General features: G+C 39.5%; 1 protein-coding gene across 11 annotated transcripts in view; it reads left to right on the top strand.

Moving 5' to 3' along the window:
* Positions 1 to 23,425, top strand: part of ABI1 (abl interactor 1) — a 142,469-nt gene that overhangs the window by 108,679 nt on the left and 10,365 nt on the right. For 4 of the 11 annotated variants that reach the window (XM_061997108.1, XM_061997107.1, XM_061997109.1 and 1 more), the window contains exons 3-8: positions 4,844 to 5,020; positions 14,393 to 14,407; positions 15,137 to 15,237; positions 18,695 to 18,835; positions 21,017 to 21,117; positions 22,266 to 22,346. In XM_061997108.1, the coding sequence (XP_061853092.1) occupies positions 4,844 to 5,020; positions 14,393 to 14,407; positions 15,137 to 15,237; positions 18,695 to 18,835; positions 21,017 to 21,117; positions 22,266 to 22,346 (616 nt within the window). The remainder of the gene's footprint in view (positions 1 to 4,843; positions 5,021 to 14,392; positions 14,408 to 15,136; positions 15,238 to 18,694; positions 18,836 to 21,016; positions 21,118 to 22,265; positions 22,347 to 23,425) is intronic. The other 7 variants (XM_061997105.1, XM_061997106.1, XM_061997100.1 and 4 more) reach the window with 2 other exon arrangements.

The raw sequence follows: 23,425 nt of genomic DNA on the forward strand, positions 1-23,425 counted from the left end.
CCCTTCTCTAAAGCAGCAGCTTGTGGAAGCCTGTGGAGTTTGAGCCCACGCTTCATCTTGTCTGAGTCAGCCTAGGGACAAATTGAAAAGTTACTGACTTGCAGCTCTGTACAGCATAGGACATTTGTTTGAAGGATGTTCATGATGTGAAGAGTTCTTAAAACCATTGAGTGGAATAGTCCGGGAAACTCAGTTAAAATGGTGGTGTAATTTTAGGATTTGTCTAATGTGTTTTGGATGTTAGATTATTAAATCTTAAGGAAATATCCTTATAGTGACTTTCCACTTGTCCTCAGACTCATGGGTGAAAGTGTATGGTGGTTTGACTTGGGGATGTGGGGGTATGTGTTTGTATTTTTTAATTAGTAACTTCCTACCTTGTATCACAGACTCTTTTTCTTGGAGGGAGGTGTCTGCTACTTTTACTTTATAGTTGCCAATTTCACTGTCCAGTATAGGGCAGCTGTTCTTCTCTCCCCAAACTGTTAAGTCTACTCTTCCCAAAGCCTGTCAGCTTTTTTCCAGCTTGCTGGTAAGATTGCTGTGCAGCTTCCCTGCCAGGCCAGTGTGTGTGCTCCAACAGCTTCATTCTTGAGGAACTGGGGAGTTGCAGAGTAGGGAACCTGAAGTGGGATTTTCCTGCACAATGTCTGTAGAGTATCAGTTAATTTAACACAAAACTAAAGGATATTTGCTTGGTGTTAATCTGTGGTATTAGTGAGGTGTCTTATCCTTCAGAACAGCTTGAATTGATTTGATAGAGGTTTTTCTTTTTTTTTCCCCTGGTCTTTACCAATTGTGTGTGCATTTACTGAGAGAAGCAGTGGCTGTGTGACTGTCTGGCTCATAAATTTGCATTACAGTATTCAGAATTTAAAAGATTGTTAAAGCCTGAAGTTAGTTCTTCCTTTTTTTTTTTGTGTTAAATATCTCTATGTCTGTGGACTTTATTAAAATACTTAGATATCCTCAAATTTGCTTGGACAAATTTACCGCAGTCCTTATTTCTTATAAAGTGTTGTCCTCAGTAGAATGCTATCTGCAGCACAGAAAAAGAACAATAATTTGCTGTATCATTGCTGTGCTGTACTTGGCCTTGAGGCTACTTCTGAGGTAGCAAACAGTTAAATTTTAACTCTACATCCTGTTTCTTTTTCATATGGTTTGAAGCAGACAGATAGTGGAGACAGCTAATCATTAACAGTTCCTTCAACCTCCAAGCTTAATTTTGCTTCTGGGATTAGTTGGCATAGTCTCTAGTACCCAGTTATAATGGCAAAGGGGGGGTGTGTTTGATGTTTTACTGCAAATCTACTTCCCAAAGGAACATGTCGTGCTTTTGGAAGGATTGTTGTCCCTAAATCAGTACAATGCTGGACTTCTTCATGTTGGACTGAGAATCTCATCCTTATTCCCTGAATTTTAAATTATGCTATGTATTTATATTTCAGCCTAGGCCAAGCATACTTCAAGCAGATCTGTCTGTTTGTTAGTGCGTGCCAACCTGTGTTAAGCCAAGCTGGCTTGCTGTACTTTGCTCCTCTCTGTCTTTGATGTTTAAAAGTAGGTTTTGTGCATAAAGTCACAGATGACCTGCTGTTCAGACATCTTGTTACCAGAACGGACACTTACTCATAGCTACAGATGCAAGTTGTGGTCAGAGTTTTAAGAGTGATCTGTTTGGCTGTTACCTGGTATACGCAGCTTGCCTCTTTTTGGGAATTAACTGTTGTCTGGCTGGATAGCTATGCTGTCCTGATAAAAATGTGAAAAACGTTGCCTATGATAAACAATAAACTTGAACATCAACATCAAGCAAATAGATAAAATTCAAAACTGAATAACTAGTTTGTGCTTTGTTTTGTATAACAATTACATAACAGTTAATAACATTCAGTCTTTATAGATCTAGAGAAGGTAATTCTTGAAGCAAGATGTTATCCAGTAGCTGACGGGCAGCATATTGCTCAGAGCAAAGCATATGCTGGGTGCCTTTACTTTGCGTAGGATCAAAATACAACCTTACTTTTCCAGTGTACCAGATGTGCTAAGAGTTGCAGTCTCACTTGCTTTGAACAGTGATTTAGTCTCTTGCACAGGCATGCCTGCGTTGCTGTTGAAGATTTACATGTGCACCTCTAAGTTGCTGGCCCTGCACTGTGATCACACACACAGAATCACAGAATGGTAGGGGTTGGAAGGGACGTTTAGAGATCAAGTAGTCCAACCCCCCTGTCTTGTCTTTGTTTTGTTTTCTGAAATCTGTGGAAAGACTTTACAAATCGTTCCTCAATATTTAATTTGGATAAGCTGTCTGATATAATGAATACATGCCTTTTTTCCTGTTCTAAGGATTTTTTTCCAGCAACAAGAACATGTTGCATGATTACATCAATCATTTTCCAAAGCATGTATGCTACAGCATCTGTTCCTGGAATTTCTTATCCTCTGCTCTAGTAACTTATGGAATTTTCATTGTTCTTTGCAAGGAGGCAAAGTCAGTCTTCATGGATTACCTGCTGGGAGAAGATACATATTTTTCTTACTGTGTAGGGCATTGTTCTGTTTCTTTTTTCTTTTGACATCAATGCTAAGAGAACTCTTAATATAAAGATGTGTTCATTGGATAGACAAAAACAAAGCATGAATTTATTAGTAATAGGTTCTGCTTTTGAGAATGAATTAGGAGAATTAATTTATTTCAAGGAGCATAGTAGTGTATTAAAATACTGTCTTTTAAAACATTGTAGGTGTGCCTTAAATTAATGTTTTCCTATATTATGTTGTTCATGTGATTTTTAAATAAAGGTTTTATTTCATCTGTGCAGTGCTCATGTATTAAAAAGTATGAAGAGTTGCACATTCTAAAAGAGTTCTGTAAGATCATTTGAGGCCTGGTATTATCATTGAACAGAAAGGTTCAGGTTGTACGAAGAAATTGGAGAAGATAATCTAAGAACGTGTAGCACAGCTTTCTTGATCTGGCTAAGCACAAATTAAAAGGCAGAACTATTGCGTATGCTTTAGTCTCTAAAAGAGCAAACAATAGCTGGAGTTGAAGAAATACAGTTAGTCTTGTTCTTAAGTCTTTACTCTGTTTTCTTTGAAGCTGGCCGCCAGAGCAAACATGGGTGCAGTGGCTGATAACCGATACTGAATGTGGTGGTAGATGGTGTATAGGATTGTCTCATTTGCAAAGGTCATTTTTACTCCTGATTTCAGGATCTTTCAGACTGTGAGTGTTTAGAACACCAAAGTTTGCTCCAGAGCTTTATTGAGACATTTAATTAACTTATTCCAAATAAGCTACTGCAGACTTAGACATTTATTGTCTTGCATTGCTCTGGAAAATCACAACTTTCAGTTCTCTTAAGATTCTGTGTGCTTCCAAAGTAAAGGAATCTGTTGTAGTGTTATAAGCTGTCTGTTATTTAGCTTTAAGCTGTGAGAACAAGCTTGCTTGATAGCACAACTTTTAGATGCTTCTCTGATTGTGTTTCCACTTGTAATCTGCAATGCCATGTATCAAACCTGTTAAGGAAAAATGTATTTCTTTCTGTACATACTCAGTAGAATTTAAGATTGAATGTGTGTGCCAGTTAATTAAAAAAAAGCAGTTCAAGGCATTTCATAGTGAACTCTGAGCCCTGAATGCTGGCTTTGCTAGAAATGATCATTTCCTGGATGCTTACCTTGCTTCTTTCATCTTGCCTCATATAGAAGTAAAGTGAAATAGAAGCTAATATTATGCTTCATCTTTGACTCTGCTTCGCTAAACAAAACCTTGCACATCATAACATCCATTTTAGATTATGCTGTTCCTAGATGCTACCCAAATGAATACTGATGGACAGGATTTTTCTTTCTTTCTGAACTTTGCTTCTTTCTGAGACAGTTTTTCTAAGAGGAGTTGATGCTTACAGACTGAGAGTTATTTTTCCTTAGTGGATAAAAAAAACGGTGACTTGATGGGTTTTGCTCAAAGTCAAAGTGGTGGTTTTTGTCAGATACCATCTCCTTCCATTTGATCCTGAGGTTCTAGTAGGTATTTAAACCAGTAAATTCCAATCCCTGAATCTTGAAATAGACTTCCTAGAGGTGAGAGTTCCTATGGAATCTCGTGTGTTTAGTACTCGTTCTCCTTCAGCTGGGGTTCAAGCGGCGATTATACTGCATGTAGAGGCATGTGTCTTATATGAAGCTCAGTCTGATCCTTCACAGAATGCTGGACTGGCCTTTCTTTGTCTCCTTAGGTATTTCCTAAGAAAATGGTGGAGGTTGGCATGTTTTATATTATATACTTACATCTTTAATGCTCTATATTTTTTCATAAAGCTGCTATAAACAGTGTGACTGAAACTTAGTGCTGAAATAAGTCCTTCTCTATACAGGCTCTTAACTCTGATATGCACTGATGGCTCTGCTGAAAGAAATTACTGCACAGACTTCTCAAGCTTCACTCTCCCTCTGGGATTGTGGGCAAATTGCTTAGCTTGTGTGTCCTGGTTTCCCAGCTGGGGAATTGGAGTAATTTATTATTAGTGTCACTCATAGGAATGTTGGGGGTTAATCTGCAAAGACTGTATCTGCATAGTGTCTTCAGAGCATCCAAGCAATAATGGTAATTTTGGTATAATGGTAATTTTCATGTTGTTTATTTCATTCAAGTTTAATTTTCAAACAACAGTCATGTAGATGAAACTTGTTTTGTCAATAAACTGGTATAAATAAACTTCCAGCAGAATTAACTATTTTTCTAATAGTAAAACTTAAACATAAAGATAGCTCTGTAAAGAAACAGCAGATGCCTAAAGAAACCCATACTTTCTTGTTTTCAATCTAGACTGTGGACATCCATAAAGAGAAGGTGGCTCGCAGAGAGATAGGCATTCTGACAACCAATAAGAACACATCGAGGACTCACAAAATCATAGCGCCAGCGAACATGGAACGTCCCGTAAGGTACATTCGAAAACCTATAGACTACACGGTGCTGGATGATGTTGGCCATGGCGTAAAGGTAAGAACACCTGGACACTTGAAGACTGCCAAGTAGCACAGCCCAGGAGACAGGGTTGGGGCAGAACGTTACTGACTTACAATAGAAAGGATTATGGGTTTGATACACTCCCACATACAAGCATTTCAGTAACAAAATGAGTTGTTTTACAGTGAAGGGTTTTTGAGCAGTATTTTCCAGAACCTTGTGACTGTCAGTGGTGATCACAATGCCTGGAAATAATGCCTCATGGTCTTAGGCTAATGACTTGTCAAAAAAGCCATAACTGACTTCAGTCAGAGAAGGAAGGAGTGATAAAATTGTCTCTGCTTTCCCTTTATTTCTTTCGTTATTGAGAAAAAGTACATCATCTGCTATGGGGAAACTGACTGACAGGTAGGATTTTTGGGGGATGATCAGGAGAAAGGTGTCAGATAGTTGGCATTTAAGTCTGTGGCGTTTGATGTCTCACTCTCCTTTGTGCTTTCAGATAGACTCATTTTCTTTTTCTCTAAATAAAAGCCTTCATAAATTGCCTACTTCCCTTGAAGTGGTCACAGTTGAAGTTAATTAATATAATGCCCTTTGCTTCCTGTCTATCTTTTCATTTAAAAATAGCTTTATATGCCCCGAGAGCAGGCCTTCCAGGTACATCCAGTTCACAACAATCTTCTCTTGAATGGCATTTAAAAGTTTTCATTCAACACCTGTGTATCCTTTAAAGCTCGATGTGCTCTGGTCAGTCAATTGTATAGGTAGGTCAGCTCATCATGTGCCCTTTGAATCACTGAGCTGTTGAGGAACAGATCTTTGACTTACTCAACATGAAAGAGTGCCAGGGTACCTTCTGCTTTGTAGTAACCCTCTGAATGCCCAGAGGAGTCTGATTTCAGTACAAGTTTAAAAGCAGCTCTATACCATTACAGCTCTAGGCTCTAAATTAATGTGGCTACTTTGGACTACCCGATTTTTTGTTTTGTCTGTAGCTAAACCTGTACTAAACCTGTAACTCTGGAAGACTATTTTACACTAATAATTTCAGCCAGACGGGATGAAGCAAAATCCTGTGTAGAAGCCTGGAAGATATGCCCTGAAATGCTGTAAAATATGAACACTGAGGTCTGAGAACTTGATAATTTTTCAGTACAGTCTCTGATTTCAAGGAGAGAGCTCTGAGTAGAGAATACAAGAATCCACAAATTTAGCGTCATTTGTTTCTACATTTAAATGCTCCAGGGAGCAAGTGCTATAGAAAAGTAAAACGGTTACTGTTAGTCTCTGAAATGGAAGCTTTGCTGAACTTCTTGTACTGTGCAGGCTCAAAACAGAGTTACTTGATCCATAAATGCTGAAGTTGTTGAGGTGTAGCAATTGCATTTTCCAATATGGCTGTTTGCTTTTAGAAGTATTGATATCTTTATTTTCACTAATGTGACCCTGTTTGTTTATAGAGTACAAATGAGGTGCTCGTTACCTATTTGTATGCAACTCTTATGGAACACTTTTAGAAAGAAGGGTTTTTTTAACTGTTAGACATTCAATTCTGTATTAAAAATGTTCTTTTCAGAGGTGAAATAACTTCCAGTAATAACCAAATTACAAACTCATTAGTCAACTGTAAATTATGTCTTGCTATTGTTTCATTATCGAGTGATTTGCCTAAGTCTGATGTATGACTGTGGAAGGCATGAAACACTAGATAAATATGTTGGTATTTTCTATATAGATTTGTTACACAAATGAAATCATCTGCCTACCAGGCCTCAAGTATATAGTTCAAGGGGGCTATTGTGTGTTTGACACCTTTTGCCAGTGCTGATGTTCACTGGCTACGTTTTTGAGCAGAGTGGGCTCAGTGAATGACATAAATAAATGTTTTAGCTATCCTATTACTTGGGTTCCTAGAGTATGACACAGACAATAGATATGAAGTAGCTTGCTTGATTTCCAAACCTAGATGTAACTAGTGCTGTTATAAGAAAATGAAACCAAAGCACCTTAAGAAACTGGATCAGGTCCTGTTGGGAGTCAGCACAAATAACAGATGACACTGGGAATCTGAGTTGCCTGTTTAACATACAGATTAGGTAGACGCTTACAATGAATTGAATTACAAACTTTTGTCATGTCCAGAGTAGTATTAGAAGATGCTTCAGACCCTGTTAAGTCTTTCTTTTCTTGACCCCAAGTTGGACAGCAACGTGTCCTATAAGGCCTGAGAAGCCTTGTTTGTTTAGAAGAAAAGTTTGAGTTCTGCTTATATGGACTGACTTGAAGGTCTTTCAATGTCTTCTGCTATGGCATCTTGTCAATAAAATAACAGCACATACATTGACATTTAAATAGTAAGTAAAAATCATGCAACACTTGCAAATAAGTAGAGAGCGTTTATTGCTGTTAATGGGACTCTGTTCTAGTGCAAGATTTAATAATCAGTAAGGAAAAAATCCTGGGAAGGAAACCAGACATAGAAGGTGGATTAAAACCTGTTTCTGCTTTTATTTTATGAAATACTGATCCTAGGAAAAATGTCACTAAAACGTGCAGTTTATTTTAAGAGATGAGCTTGAATTATTTTATATGAAAATTGCAAATAAAAATACTATCTCATGGAATGTAGAAAACCCAAATGGTGGATAATCCTCAGATTAAATACTGTCTTCCTCTGTACATCATCCATCTGGGAAAATGCAGAAACACCTGTGCATACCCACAGTTCATTTTTGGTGTGTGTGATGTTCCTCTTGGCTGTGCAGAGGCCATACAAGAGCAGACACCTATGCTCACGGTGTGGAGAAGGGCTCTACGTGTCCTGCTCTCTCATGCATAGAGCAGTTTTTGTGGGGACAGGTGGTGGGGATTGGGGATGACAGTGATGATACGCATTTGCTTTCTGTAGAAGGCTTACTCTTTGGGAGACACCTCCTTGGAAGGCATTACTGTTTCCTCCTCTGTCAGCTTCTTGGTAGAAAAGCTTTTAGTAGAGCATCCTGGGATTGCAGAGGTGCTTTCTCCTTCAGCCTGAAAGCTGCTTCAGCTGCTCCACTGCCAGCCCTCTCCTTTTGCAGGAGCAGATACAGATGAGTCTCTGAAGGGAGTAAAATTGCTTTTATTTTTTCTTCAATATACGTATCAACGAAGCCAAGACAAACATCACACAAAATCAGGAGGGCTTTTAAAGCTGGTTTGCTAATGAGAAGGCTTTCCCCTGCAATACAAATACTATGTGTAGATGGCTCCAGGAAACACACAGGCAAGCATTTTTGCCGGTCTGTTAAGTAGCTGCTCAGCTGTCACCCTCGGGGGATAGGGGAACGTAGCTGAAGTAATTCATGGTAAATAAGAGTAACCGTTGCAATGTGAAAGCCTACCTTCCTGTGTGGAACTTGGTTTGAAATTATTAGGCAGAGGCTACTTTAACATTTCCTTCCTTCTCTTCCCCTTCTTTTGTGAAAGGAAAAAAAAAAATAGGTAGTGTGCCAGCAAATAAATAGGTCAAATACAATTACTCATACAGAAAATCCTCAGTTTAAGAGGAGATAGAAGGAGGAGGAAGCTTGAAAGCTGCCTTAAAAGCCCTGAACTTGGCCTTTGAATTTATTATCCTTTTTTTTTTTTTTAATAAGAGGTAGGTGAAATTGCATCAATTTAAAAAATGGCAGCTAAGTAGGAAATTGAAATAATGCCTTTGTAAAGGCGAATAAAATGTTGAATGCATGCTAAATTGAAATGCCTAATAGCTGTAATTGGGTCGAGTTTGTTTTATGGAACTAATAGTTCTTTAAAACCAAACTTGAGTTGCATGTGAACATTAATCACTTTTTAGCTTTAAGAAAATATTTGGAATTTTGTCACCATAAGACACTTGCATTTCAGTGCATTGAAAGCAGCTTTCTAGCCCAGGAAGTCAGACAGGAGTTAGCATTCAGAAATCTTTCTCAAGCAAATGGAACTTGGAAGGACTCCATTAAAGTAGGGACTAGGTCAAAACTTACCAAATACTAAGCTTAGAGGAGGGAGACTTGCTGTCACTTGTTACACTTCTCAGCCTGCCCTACTCACCTTCAGCCCTCATGCCCACATCTGTGTTGGTGCAAAACAAAAATGCAGATGCGGTGCTGACGTGAGGTTGGAAGGCTACCTAATTGTGGCTACTTCCCCTTTATAAGATCTTTTATGTGTTAGCCACTGGAGTATTAACTTTTAAATAATTCACTGTAATAAAAGCAAAATGAGACAAGGATCCTGAACCCAAGACTCCTCTGCCTCTGTCCCTATATTAGCCTCTGTCAGACAAACTTCAAAGGATGTCACGTTGCCAATTTCATTAATGTCACATCATCCCTCTGGGGTCATGGCCAAACAGTAAATATTGCTGTAGGGTACAGAACACTTCTCTAGGGTAAAAAGTAACTCTTCTTCCTGTTGCCAACTCTGTTGTGAGTGTTGACACTGTGTGGTTTTCATAGGGCACTTGTTACTGGAAATTCAGAAGTGTGTGTTGTGTCATCTGATACAATGAAGGTTTCAAACCTTTCTGCTTGCAAAGAAAACCCAAAACGATGAGGTCTCTTCCGATTTTTAAAACTTTATTTTACTGTAGGTAGATTCAAAGTTACCAACTCAAAGAATTCAAAAACCTTGCAGTTTTTGAAGGCAAGAATCTAGATATCTTTCTCGGAACAAGTCTACAGAGTGCTGAGGGGTGATGAGGGGATGATACTGTAATTGTTATCCACAAGTAGGTTTTTGTATGTTAATAGCAATTTAACTATGTAAAAATATTTTTAAGGTAATAAATAAATATAACAAAAGGAGAGCAGCATTTGGTTGCTGTTAACAAATAACTATGTCATCACTAGGTTGCAAATACCACTGGCAGAGGTTCCAGTTAAAAGGTAAAGGTAAAATTCCACTGAGCAGAGACTTAATACTCTTCAATTTTGAAAGAAATATATTAATTTGAAACCTAAATTTTCTCAAAATAATCTGCCTTACAATAGACTGTAAGGAAATAAAGTACAACAACCAAAAAAATTGAGACATAGGAGTGATTGGTTTTAAAACTGCACAGAACTAGTGGCAGAAGTATGTTCCCCTGAGTGTCTGCCACCCACAAAGGGCCTGCCTTCTGCAAAACATCTTTGATTACGTATTCTTCCTAAGCCTGTTATCTTGATTTCTGTAAGGAAACTTATGTTCTAGACTTGATGCTTCTCTTTTCCTCAGGCATCCCATACCCTCCTGTACACTTCTAGATGCTTTTCTTGCTCTGACTTGCTCATGCTTCATCTTGTCATACTTCAAAACTGCTGCACTGATGAGACAGGAGGCAAACTTGTGCAAAAAATCTACATGGATGCCCATGGGGCAATTGAATTGCCTAGGGGCAGATACATAATAGCACTTCAAAAGGTCTTATGGCCAGATGCCTTTCGTAGGAATGTCTCAGATAGTTCTTCCTTGACTAATAAAGGAAATACCTTTTTTAGGTAAAAGGAGAGATTGACTAAAAAATCGTGAAGAGCAGTCATGTTATTTTTCTATTTTGGCTATGATTACTGGTGAAAGGTAACAGATCTGAGGCTAATTATCTCTTTTACAGAACATACTTATTAAAGTTCTGAGTTTGCCAGACACTGTTATTGCAAATTAGATTGGTGCAGGCTTTAAACCTTTGTTTCTGTTAATCAGTATTGGATTGGTCTTTAATGATAGCTTTCAGTGATCCCAGGTATGGCAGGATATAGAGTGAAATTGACTCAAGAATTCTGGAGCTGGAGAAATAGTGAGCAATGTACAGGCAGGGAAGTAAAATCAACCTGCATAGAGATTTGAACTGATATTGGACAGTTCATAGCTGAAATGTGCAGTAGGAGAAACTTGCTGGGCTTCAGGGTAATAAGGCCTTTTGTATTTCTGGGCTTAGAGATAAATTTGCTCATGTAGATGAGTTGTGTGCAATGCCTCTAGCCCAAGTTTTCCAAACATGATTTATACACTCAAATAATAGCTTTCTGGTTCCCTGAATCATGACTAATGTTCCCCCATGACTTGTTACTTGGCATGGAAGCGATTAGACACAGTTAGTTAGATGGCTGCCTCCTGAGGCTAACAGAGTCCCTCAAATGTCTGGACATCCTTTGACTACCAGTAGATATGTCTGATTGCCTCACACTCTGCCCTTCCATGCCATTCTTGGTCTTGTCTCTTTGGCTGCAGTTACAGAAACCTGAAGTAGTGCCTTTGTCAGCAAGTATTTTTGTAGTGCTTAGACTACCAGAACTGAGCATGCTGGAACTGCAGAAATGGTTGCCTTAAGCAACTCAGCCTCTTACTTGATACTTGTAGGCAATGCTTAGCTGTCCCAAACATTACTTGTCCTGTCCAAAACCATGGCTAAAATTCTCAGTCCACATGCTTTTCATTCCTAGCACGAGTTTCAGAAGCAGCTCCACTTTTGGCTTTGGTAAATGTCATCTGTGATTGTTGCAAAGATCTGTTTTGCCCATTGCATGACTCCTGTACAGCACACTGCTTACCATGCTGTCTTGTTTCTGGGAACATCCTGATCTGTCTAGTTCTCTGCCTCAGCGTCACAAGCATCCCCAGCAAGCCTGCACACTGTGTTTTTGTTCTGATGTGTATGTCATCCAGGATGCTGGTATCTGACTGAAATCAGTCTCCCGCGTGTACAATAATATAACTAGCAGGGAGAAGGGAGTTGTACGTCTTACAGCTTCTGCAGGAGTTCTCAGTGCTGCTCTTCATTTGACTAAGCTTTTTTCCTTTTGCACCTCCTCTTATTTTATATCTCTCTCTCAAAACAGTCCCTTCCCTCTTCATGCTGTGAACCTTGCACATGCTGCTCCTTTTCTTTGTCGTGCTTTGCATTTCATTCCTTCTTTCCTGACTGACCTTCTCAGTACTGATCAGGCAGCTGGTGGTGGTCCTGTTCAGCCAACTCTCTGGCTGACCTAAAGGCATTTGTAGAGAGATGCTTGAGCATCCATTAAAACATGTACCTGCTTTTCCTTTTAGTTTTCTGCTGTCTTTTTTTCCCTGCTTAAAATCACGAGTCTAGACCTTGCTACCTCAGACGTTCCTAGTTCCATGCAAATTTGTAATTGTTTAGAAAGCACTACATTTGGTCTTCAGACCAAGAAGTGCAGCAAGGTTAATCTCATAAGCTCAGCCAATAAATATAAGAAAATGTCTCCTCCTAATTAGTTAGCTTATTAACCGCGATTCAATAGCCATATGGTTCATCTCACTTCGATTCATTTGCATTCCTCCCTTAATTCTGTCTTTCGGATCAGGAGTTCCTCTCCCATAAGAATCCCTGTTCCTTTTGTGTTCCTTCCTTCTGTGTTTTCTTGCCCATATGACTCTATGTTGACAGCAACAGAGAGGACACGTACAAAGCTTTGTACTTACAGAAAACAGCATGACAACAGGTACTAATTGTTCTGCACACTAAGGAAGTGTGGATATCTGTGTACATTGTTTAACTGCAGCAAAAGAGGTGAAGCTTACCTGACATAGTGGTAGAGACAGAAATGGAGATGCTGAATTTCAGATACATGTTGGGTATGTTAAATGGTACTTAGGGATAGGAAGGCTTGAAATAAGATCAGGATTCCCGAATCACTGCTGAATGGTGATGTTCATATCGTTGCTGCAGCAGAGGCAGAACTTAACAGTGGTTGAGGAGGAGGTGGAAAGACTCACCGTAAGTGCTAAGTGACACTGCATAGAGGAAGCAAAGAGAGGAAGCTTTTTCGTTTTAGATTCCTGAGGCAGGCAAATTTAGTAGTAGAGGCTGGGTAAGAAACTGTGCTACCTTTCCTTATAAGCCTTTGAGAGATTTCCATCTGTGCTTGCTGGGGAGGAATGGGACCGAGAGTTTCACTTTTTGGTGTCTTATCAAATTTCTTGTATTATGCCATTGCCCTTGGCAACTGGTGGAATAAGGGGAAGGGTTGCATATTGCTGTGAGAGGGGAAAGTAAATTTCATAGCTAAAAGCTCATTTTAAAAATATAATACTGGAGAGACTACCTTGGCATCCTGGAAACAGAGCCTTTGTGATTGTCCCTGGAATAAGTATATGGGATAGAATGGGATTAAATGCCTTAATTCTGCCAATCTGCTGATGAACCTTTGTCCAGACTGGGAGTGAATGGGATAACCTTCAAATTTACTTACCACAGATGACCTTTTTAATTTGAACTTTCAAGCAGATTTTGTGTTACTGTTCTTACAATATGAATAACTTATGGACAGAGGCTTTTTCCAACCTCTTTTCTCTTGTAAACCCCAGCTGTTTTACAGTGATTTTGGAGACTATCAGAAATCTCATGTGTACACACTGCTGTATAGCATGTTTTAATCATTTTTTACGAGTTTATGAATGCCTTTAAACTGGTCTGCCCTTCTTGGAGGAGGAGAAGGTGCAAACCACAGTTCGAAGAGCAGTGCATTAGGAAGCTTGGTCTGGAAGCGACAGTTTATTTCCAAACAACCTCAGAAAAGCTTTGGGATTATTTTGTGTTTTGGGGCTTTGTGTTTGCTTTCCTTTCTTTAGATTGGTGAAACCAATCCTTTTCCCCATTCCAAACCATAAGTCATTATGCCCCTCCTCCCATTACAGAACTCAACTTGAATTTATTTAAAATTCTACATGAATTTTCCTTAGGAGGCCACGTTCACATAATTTTTTTTCCCTTTGCAGTCACAAAGGTTGTAACAACAATCTAGCAGAGTATATAACCAGTTGATTCTATTCTAAGAGCTAGAATTTCACAATAACAATCATTATACCACTGCCAACACAGTTTTGAGCAGGCAGCACAGTGCTGGCTTGAATCAGATTTCAATCAATAAACCAGAGGTGAAAGGCACTGCTGCTCATCCTGATTGAGAACTGCCTTTTCTTTATTTATCAGTCAATGCAGCAGCCAGGATTTTTTCAAAACACATGAAAGTTAAGTGTCAAAACAACAAGCAAGTCTATTCTGCATGGGATAGCTGAAACTGGGGTTTTGTGAACGAGTTCTTAAGTGCACGTTGCCATTGAAATAGCATTGATATGGCTGTGGACTTGAATGGTTGGCAAAGGGCTTTTCAGCCCCTGACTGCCCCTGAGGAACCTGGCAAAGCTTAAGCTAAACTTAATTTTGACACAAGTGTGTTTTTTCCTGTGCTCACTTAGTCTCTGGAAGTTCTGTGACTGAGCGAGCCAGTAAAATCTCTGTTAGTGTACTGGGATGTGGCTAATTATCAGTAGACACAAATGATTTTTAAAACAAATGTGATTATAACCTGTCCTATCAGTTGTGATGGATCTGCCATTAATTTCTACCTTTTTCCCCCCTTCTTTGCCAACGTTAAGTGGCTAAAAGCCAAGGTAAGAAGTGTTATTTCTCCTTTGACCCACAGTGCCTCATGTGACTGATAGTAGAGGCTGCAGAGCGATTAAAACTGAAAACTAGCGCTCTATTATCCTCTCCTCTGCTTTCCATAGGATATTTAGATTAAACATGCTGTACTTGATTTTTTTATTTATAGCATTTAGCATGTGTCAATATATCTGCGATACATTGACATCTGCATTTATACCTAGATACATTAATTTCCTCTAACACATGTAGTGCTTTGCTCTGAATTCAGTAGATGCCTTGATTCCCTTCACTTACATTTTTTTGCAGGAGACTTCCCAGACAACCTGGATGACTCTGCTAGTCAAATAGCAGAGGCAAAGTGAGAAATTCTGGGCCCATGCTGACTATATTGTACTGTCAGTGTTAAAGGTCGATTTAAATTAGTAACACCCGAATGGAGATGAACACAAATGTGGCTTCCCTTTAAGGAAAAGAGATTATGAGAGATTTGTTCATGGACCTGTCAAATGCCTACTTTTCTGATGTATGTTGTAAATTAATAGCAAAAATAACATTAAGCTTGTATTTAGACTCTTTGTGTTTACTGGTATCTGTCTTGCGTGTAGCTGAAAACTTACTGTTTGACAGCTGTCTGGGAATTCTCACTTCATATTCTTACACTTAAAAAAAGCCAAACCTGTCAATAATAGAGCTGCTCTGTTATAAAAATAAAATCATGTTTTCCCTTATTTCAGCATGGAAATAACCAGCCTGCAAGAACTGGCACCTTGTCAAGAACAAATCCGCCTACACAAAAACCACCGAGTCCTCCCATGTCAGGCCGGGGAACTCTGGGGTAAGAATGAAGACTGCTTGGTCCTGCCTGTGTAATAGAAAGTTTTAATTGTGCTGGTGTAGTGTGTTTCTTAAACACATGGATAGATGACAATTCTGATTGCCTTTAGCTGAAAACACAATTACCTTTTCTGTAAAAACCCTTGACTCTTCGTTTCACAAAGTGACCTTTTTGAAAGAATATTTTCTTCATGGGGAAAGGATTTATTATAGATATGGGTAAATGAGGAGGCTGTTGTTATTCCTGCTTTCTGGGGAGAAAACCTTAGTGACACAAAAGAATATCAATAAGGTTTTAACTTCAGTGAGAGAAAGACTTCACTATTAAGGTTTTTTGTCTACTCATTTCTCAAGATTATAAGAGGTGTGAAATGGCTGCTAGTGCCATATTTTATTGCATTATCTAAGCAAAATTCACGGCATTGTGAACATGTTGGCAAACATCGATTCTTGAAGGCTTGTGCGTTTTTATTCTTGTGCTTAAATGAGGAAGGATTTTGCTATTCCTGAGTCTCATTGTGACTAGAGTTCCCTGCTGTAGCATCTGTTTTGCTGCTGTGGACCTGTGGGGAGCAAAATCTGCTTATCTTAGTGTGCCAGCAAGTAGTAGTTTCTAGAGACCAAAACATTAATACTTGTGAGGCTCAGAGCACGTGCCATATGGTTTTGTCTGTCCAGCTGTGCAACATCTTCCAAAAAGCACTCTAAACAAGACCTTCTACCTATTTGGCACACTCAGTCTTTCCTTTTTGCTGTGGGGCGCACTGAGGTGCTTTAAAGCTGGCTGGCATGGCTGTGTTGGCTTTCAGGTATGTTTTCTGGGAGGGGTGGGGAGCTGCCGAAATGAGGACTAATGAGTCAGAACAGGATGGAGATGGGGAGCAATGGTCAAGGAAGATCAGAAGCAGCAACTGCTTTTGTCAAAGACTTAGTGATTTTTTTTTTTTAATGCTGATTTGATGCTTTGCTGTTTCAGGATGGCAGTGTTTGTTGTGTATTCTGCAGAGAAATTACCCTGGAGATTTTCTGGGCATGTTTTGTGAAAATTCCCATTGCTCAGGGGCATGTCATCAGTATTCCAGTTGCCTCTCTTATCCTAGCTGAGAAAGGTTGTTTATCAGCCTTGGGAAGCTGGGTAGCGCTTCTATGGCCTCTTGGACATTAGCTAGTGAAATAACAGTGTTGATGTGCTGGTGAGCTGCCTTTCCATAATGCTCCCCCCTGAACAAGCCAGAGCTGTTTGGTTGCCTTAGCTGATGCCTGATAAGGATTAATCAGCTGAATGTCATTTCCAGATGAGCTTGACAAGAGGCAGCAGTTGGCTGAGGGGGAGGATTAATGTGGGTTTATAACAGAGATTTTTATCTGCCCTTCTTGCTCAGGAAGTACAGCTCTCATCTCGAGCAGCCGTGTTCTGCCAAAGCATGAAATATCATAGGCATGACTCTCTCCCTAATGTATGCAGAAAAAATTGCTAGAAACCACAAGGATACTGCTCTTCTCCCTTTGATGCAGAAAACAGAGATAAGCATGTAAAATCAGAATGAGCTTGGTGTCTAACATGGGTCTTTATTGTATAGCTTTGTCCCTCCAAGGCAGGACTATCTAAAGGAATATGGTGGGGAGGGAGTCATGCACAGAAGTCACATGGGCTGAAATGGTAGAGGGACTGCAGGAAGCAGGGGTCTCTTCACCAGACCACAGAGGGACTGTGGAAAACTTTGAATGCCCAGGTTGGAAGTACCACAGGAGCTGAAGCTGGATGGAGGGAGTAGTTGTGGTTTTGTCTAGAGAGTCCTGGGGCAGAGCAAGGCCTTGGGCTCCCTGTAGCTCTCCCTGGTAGCAAACAGGCAGCAGCACCACACTGAACCATTGAGGGACAGTGAGGTGGGCAGCGCTGGGCAGTGCCAGGAGAGAGTGACCTCCTCCTTGACATAAGGCTGCCAGAAAAGCAAAAGGAAGGATTGGACTTAAGTGATGGAAAGAAATTGCTTTTGCCTTTTGATGCTTAGGAGTTGGAGTTCTTCCATGAAGCTGAGAAAAAACAAGGCATGGTTGAACCTGAGGATGTAGTGGAGATTTGCTTTTGATGATATTTTTAAATTGCACAGGCAAAGTAAATAGTACTACAGAGATAAGCAGCAGTTCCTTTTGCCAGTGCATTCCAAGGTATAATACTTGAAAACATTTGTTTTGGGGGTTATTTCTACTGGAAGCACATTTAAAATCTTCCCTGCTAATCATTTTCTTTGGCAGTATTTAGAACTCCATCTCCTACAACTGGAATACAAAGTTTATTTTTCCCACGACTGATCTCTTTTGGCAGATCTATAGGTGGTGGCAGCCTGCATATTAAAATAATCTGGAGTTCTTTATATAGACAAACTAATTTACAAACACCCCAGTGCATGTAAACAATTACTCTGCTTCCACTTTTCTCCTAGAGCTTTTAATAATAAAATGTTATACTTCAAAATTTAGTGCTGTTGTGTTCCATATTGTAAAAAGAAAGTTAGTAAGTTCCTTCAAATACCAGGAAGCCATATGATTTACCAACTCAGTTATAACTAGTAATTCAACAAATGATTAAATGCCAATAGTTTAGTATTTTTGGTTTTGCTTAGCTGGTGCATGGCCAAATTCCACATCTTGTGAGGGATCTCTTAGTTACTGGTGAGAAATGAAGAGCTCTGCAGTTGAGTACAATAAATGCACTGTTGTAAGGCAGTAATGAGTCTGGGAAATAGATCTCAAAAGATCTGTGTTACATTTCTGACTTGATGCAATCTGCTAGGTGACCTTGGAAGACTCTGGACTTCACTTTCTTGGGCCACAGAACAGAGGCAATGAAGCTCATCTGAGCACTTTCAAATCTGCTTAAGTGATATGAGATTGCTTGATTACTGTGTGAAACAGTGCTATTAGGAAGAACACGGTGATTGCAAATGTAACTTGTTCTGTGAATCTTTCAGCATTTCTTCTGTCTTAATGAGTTGATTGCCTTTAGCCAAGCTACTTTTGGAAAGCATTTGGAAGGGAAGGGGCTGGGGGGAGGAAGGAAATTCTTTCTGTGGAAGAGTTTGTTGCATGTAATGTGCTGAAAGGTAACCACAGAACATTATGCAGATATAACTGTTGTATGTCATGTAGTTCAAAGAACATTTCTTGGGTGGTAAATCTAGTTCAGGCTTTTTTAACTAGCTTGTGCCATAGGCCAACTTGTATGAATCTGTCTGTATAAGAGCACTTTAGAGAGTTGAATGTGACCTGTCTACCCCTCCTGGTGGAATTTGTTTCATATACTGTAATGTGGGTCACTGTGCAGTGATCTCTCATGAAAACTTAAGAAAACAAATGGCTTAACTGCTTCATTCATTTATCCTTTTGTTCTTCTGATCCTTTATCTTTCTGTCTTCATCTCTTTTTTTTTTCCCTCTTTTTTTTTTCCCCTTGACCAGACGAAATACTCCTTACAAAACCCTGGAGCCAGTCAAACCACCAACAGTCCCCAATGATTACATGACCAGTCCTGCCAGACTGGGCAGCCAGCACAGCCCTGGAAGGACAGCTTCATTGAACCAGAGACCAAGAACACACAGGTAGAGTGTTTTCTCACAGTAACTCTTTCCCACGTGGCATGCTGATGCTTGCTAATGTCACAGAAAAGCTTTGCAGCTTTGTGCCTCTTGGCTTTTTTGTTGAAAGACAAAAGGTGAGTTATTCTACTACTCTGCATTAATAGAATGTCACCATGTTGTTGACTTCACCACCCCATAGAAGTGTCTTTATAAAAGTCTCATTGCATCTAGCATATGTAATCAGTTTATTTTCTTCTATGGTGTTTTTTTATGAAGAATCATCAAAACTTCAAAAAATTATGCAGTTGCAGGGTAGGATAGTGATAAATCCTAACAGATTTAGAGCTGTGTTACTAACCTCAGCCTAAAAAACCCTTGGGCTTTTTTTGTTGTTGTTTTCAGGACCACTAATTGCAAAGGGAAATTTCAGTTGATTAGAAACACTGTGAATAAGGCAGTCTGAAAGAGGTGATTGCTTGCTGCCTTTTGGCTAAAACGTAATGCTCATAACCAGTGTTAGCATGATAGAAGTAGAAAAAAACCTATTCACAGAGCAGGTATGGCATCAGCCAGTTGTTTGCTCATGCTTAAGGACTTTGAACAAGTATTGTGTGTTTTGGGTGAGAAGGATGTTGTGATTTGAGTGAGAAGGATGTTCAGAGTGTAGCTTGGGTATTTTTAATGTATTTTTTTTTTCTTGAATCACAATGCTAGATCTTTCTCTGAGCCTCTTGAATTCATGTTTCTTCAATTTGATCTTTGTCATTGTCTTCAAACTGTGGGGAAGAAAACAGGTGAAATAATTCAATGTAGTTAGAAGAGGTTTGCTTATTTTTGGAGACGTTAAGTATTTATTTTTAAACTAACAGTAGGCAGTTAAACACAGTAAGTTACTGATGGGAGTTGAGAGAGTATTATGGACACAATTGATCATGAAATACTGTTAGAATGAAATAACTCCTAATCTGATAGCAACGAGGATCTTAATCTGTTTAGAATCTGTTTAGCTGGCTACTGAGAAAGCTCCCTGCGCGTCTCACAAGATCTTCTTTTATGTAGACTGCAGTTAGAAATTCAGTGCAACCATGGTGACAAAATCAAGGTCTTCAGCAGACAGAAGACTGATTTTGAAGGAATTATCTTGGCTTCCATTTCAGATCACTGATGTTCTTTTTTTAATGGTATTATTTTCTAAAGATATATTTGAATGCTGTATGCTTGACTTCTGACAGCACTGATTTCCAGCAACCCAGGAGTGATCAACAGACTATAACATCACTGAGTACTCTTTAATTAACATGGATGGGTCCAAGTGGTGTTTTGGTTTCAGAAAATCTTGACTGCTTAGTTCCATGTATATTATCTATTTAGTCCATGTAAATTCAAGCCTTGGCTTAAGGAATGCTCTTTTGTAAGACTAAGGACAGATCCTGCCTGACTCTTGATTCTTTCAGCTCCCTCAATGAAAAGAGGTGTTGTGGCCTCCAAAGGCATGTGTAGGAGTGTTACCCAGTAGTTCACTAGAAGTATGTTCTGTAAAAATCTGTATTGCTGGCCTCAATTATTAATGGTACTTAGACAAATTGTGACTTAGCTGTGCTGTTATCTTTCAGGCTATCTTAGAAACAAACTTCTCATAGACTAAAAGTGTGTGCATGGGCAGGGTGAGTGTTAGATATCAGAAAGCTCTCCCCACCATACTCCTACCCCACACCCCATCCCAAATAGTTTATCATGGCTGATCTCAGTTAAAAAGTTCTCAATGTAAATTGTTGTTCTGATAGAGGAAATGTTCCTCCAGCTGCCACCGTAAATAATCTTAAATAATTGATAGTTTAGGCATGAACTCTTCCAGCCCCAGCCTATTACTTTCAATTATTACAAGGCCCCTGAACTATTCCTGCAATTATTACTCCATTGCCTAGAACTGATATGGCTGATTACCTTTTTATTTTTTAAACCATTTAATTAGACATTTTATGCATAGTGATGTTTATCATCTTAGCTAATTCCATTTATTAGGAGTGTAATGCATCCAGACTTGATTAGCTTCATGCAATTGTACATAGAGGCAGAGGCATTTTGTAGGGGATTTTTCAACAGTCTAATTGAGTTATGCTGGCAGAGCTCACACAAGAAGCGTGGCTGGTGACAGGCCTTGGTAGGCAATGCTGTGCTAATGCTCGTGGGTTTCTTTTGTAGCGGTAGCAGCGGAGGAAGCGGCAGTCGAGAGAACAGCGGCAGCAGCAGTATTGGCATTCCCATTGCCGTGCCTACACCTTCACCGCCAACCATCGGACCAGGTACGTGGGGCTCTTCCCGTGTTAACTTCAGGCTCTAACGTCAGTCACTTGTGTTTGCTGATTGTGACTCGAGACAATGGGGTAGAAACTGTCCTGAAGCACAATTCTAGTCGGGAAATCTCTTACAAGCGCCAAGGGATGTCCAAAGTTTTAGTTCTTTACCAAAAGTGCTTCCAGAACAATCACCAACAGAAGAATGGATGGTTAAAACACCTTTGCCAGTCTGTGTTTTTGCAGGATAACCCACGTGGAGAGGGGAGGAGAGGTGTAACCTTTTAAGGCTTAAATATATCTTTAAATGCCTGTCTACAATTTGGCATTTCTGAGTGCCTTAAGAAGTAGCAGCATCTTTGTACATGTTTGATGGGAAATGTCATCTTCTGAAATAGCCTGCTAACTTTACCATCTGCCAGTGATGTACGTGTTCTTTTTATTGTTTAAATGAAAGTCTCCACTTGAGATAAAACACAGAAGATGACCTATGAGAACACTGCTGATAGTAGAATTCAGGCTTATTCACTAGCACATTTTTGCTGTGATGACCATCTGGAATTGCTAAGCTATGATGGAGATCATTGAGAGCGCCAGAGCTAGTGCATATAAGGCAGCACAGCAATAAGAGCGCCATGCAGGATCTCTCGATGTCAGACTCATACTCCCTTGTCTTTAAGAATGATGTATGGTGAGAATTCGTAGAAGTCATCTTTATTATAAGCTGGCAGGGTTATTATCTTGATAATAAACCAACTCAGTCACTTGTGTACTGTCTGTGTATTTTAGAAATACATGAAGCTAATTTGGCCAAGAAAGCAGCAGAGTTTTGGTGTAGTGTAATTTTGCTATTGAATCTCTTAAATCTCTGATCCTCAGACGACAAGTCTTCACTTTCCTACACACCTGTAGGATTTCCTTTCCCAGGTGTTTCTGATCCTGCATAGGCATGAAGTCGTACTGTTGTCTGGCATAACATAAAAATCTGAAGATACAGAACTCTGTATAGGATCAGAGCCCGAGTCAGTATCGGTTGACCAAAACTGAATTTCTGTGTTTATTTGGGAAGCCCATCAAGTGCCCGTGCTTTCTCTTTTTATTTCTTCTATTTTGAATAAAACACATGGCCTAATTGGGAATATAAACTATTTTATTAGCACTCATTTCTGTTCCTCCTCCTCCTGGAGCCCCGCCAGCACCACCACTGCCACCACCTCTCCCGATGGGCAGTCTGATAGGTGAGATTTGTGTCAATGCTGCAGTGATTGCAGTCATGCTGCATAATCAATAATCATCTCTTCCTAATGGACTTAGTGAGGGTGTTTTTTCTTCTCTAGTGGGGTCTGTGTGATTTTAGTGTAACAATCGGTTCTGGGATTTTTGTTTGTTTTTAAACAAATCTAATCTTCACTAATTTCCCGTGGTTAAAGCCTCTGAAGGTAAATGCACAAGGTATGGGGGAAATGCTGCCAATTGCTGAAATCTGTTTCCAGTAAAGCTAAGATCCAATTTGTCTGATCTATAGGAACTCAAAATCAGCTTGAATGTTGGTATTCTGCCGTATCGCTCTTGCAGCTGAAATAAAGCCACAACACTTACTCTCTGGCTTAAAAGTGATAGCTGATGTGTAGGGTGATGTGTGTATTTAATCCAGTGGATGTAAGGTGACTGAAAAGCAGAAGTATCTGTCACTGTGGCGTGGGTTTGATTCTGTAATGCTGCAGGTGGTGACAAACTGCAAGAGCAGAGGATATGAACTAAGGGTTCTTGAAAAATTGCTTCAAGCATTACACACAGGTGTTAGGAAGGAATCTAACAGTAACATTCTTCAAAGCAGAGAGGAGACAACACCCCACCCTTTCCTGTCACGGGCTGATGACGAAATGCATTGATTGTGATAGGAATCTAGCTTTGGAGGCTTTGACTCGCATAACCCCTCGCACTTCCCTTACTGAAGTATTAAACAAAAGTGACTGAATACTCTTACAGGACTGAAAACTTCTGATTGCACTCTGTGTATTTTTGTATCTATTTATATATAATGGTATGAGATATATCTATGAAAGCACAAAACATTTTATTGCAAAACAGTTTTTACATTTAAAAATTGCATGGACACATGTGACCTCAGGGAGTGAGATTCATTAGTTTGCAGGGTGTGATTCTTTTTTCTGTCAAAGATTAATCCAAAAGAGAACTTCAAGTGTTTTATTCACCTTCAGGTTTGCTCAGTAAGCACGTGGAAGGTAAAATTGAGTGTTCTTCCTGAAGAATGAGTGACATCTCCTTCTGTCAGCTGGCATCAGTGATTCTGATT

The sequence above is a fragment of the Colius striatus genome, chromosome 5 (assembly GCF_028858725.1).
Source record: "Colius striatus isolate bColStr4 chromosome 5, bColStr4.1.hap1, whole genome shotgun sequence".
In the NCBI taxonomy this organism is placed as follows: domain Eukaryota; kingdom Metazoa; phylum Chordata; class Aves; order Coliiformes; family Coliidae; genus Colius; species Colius striatus.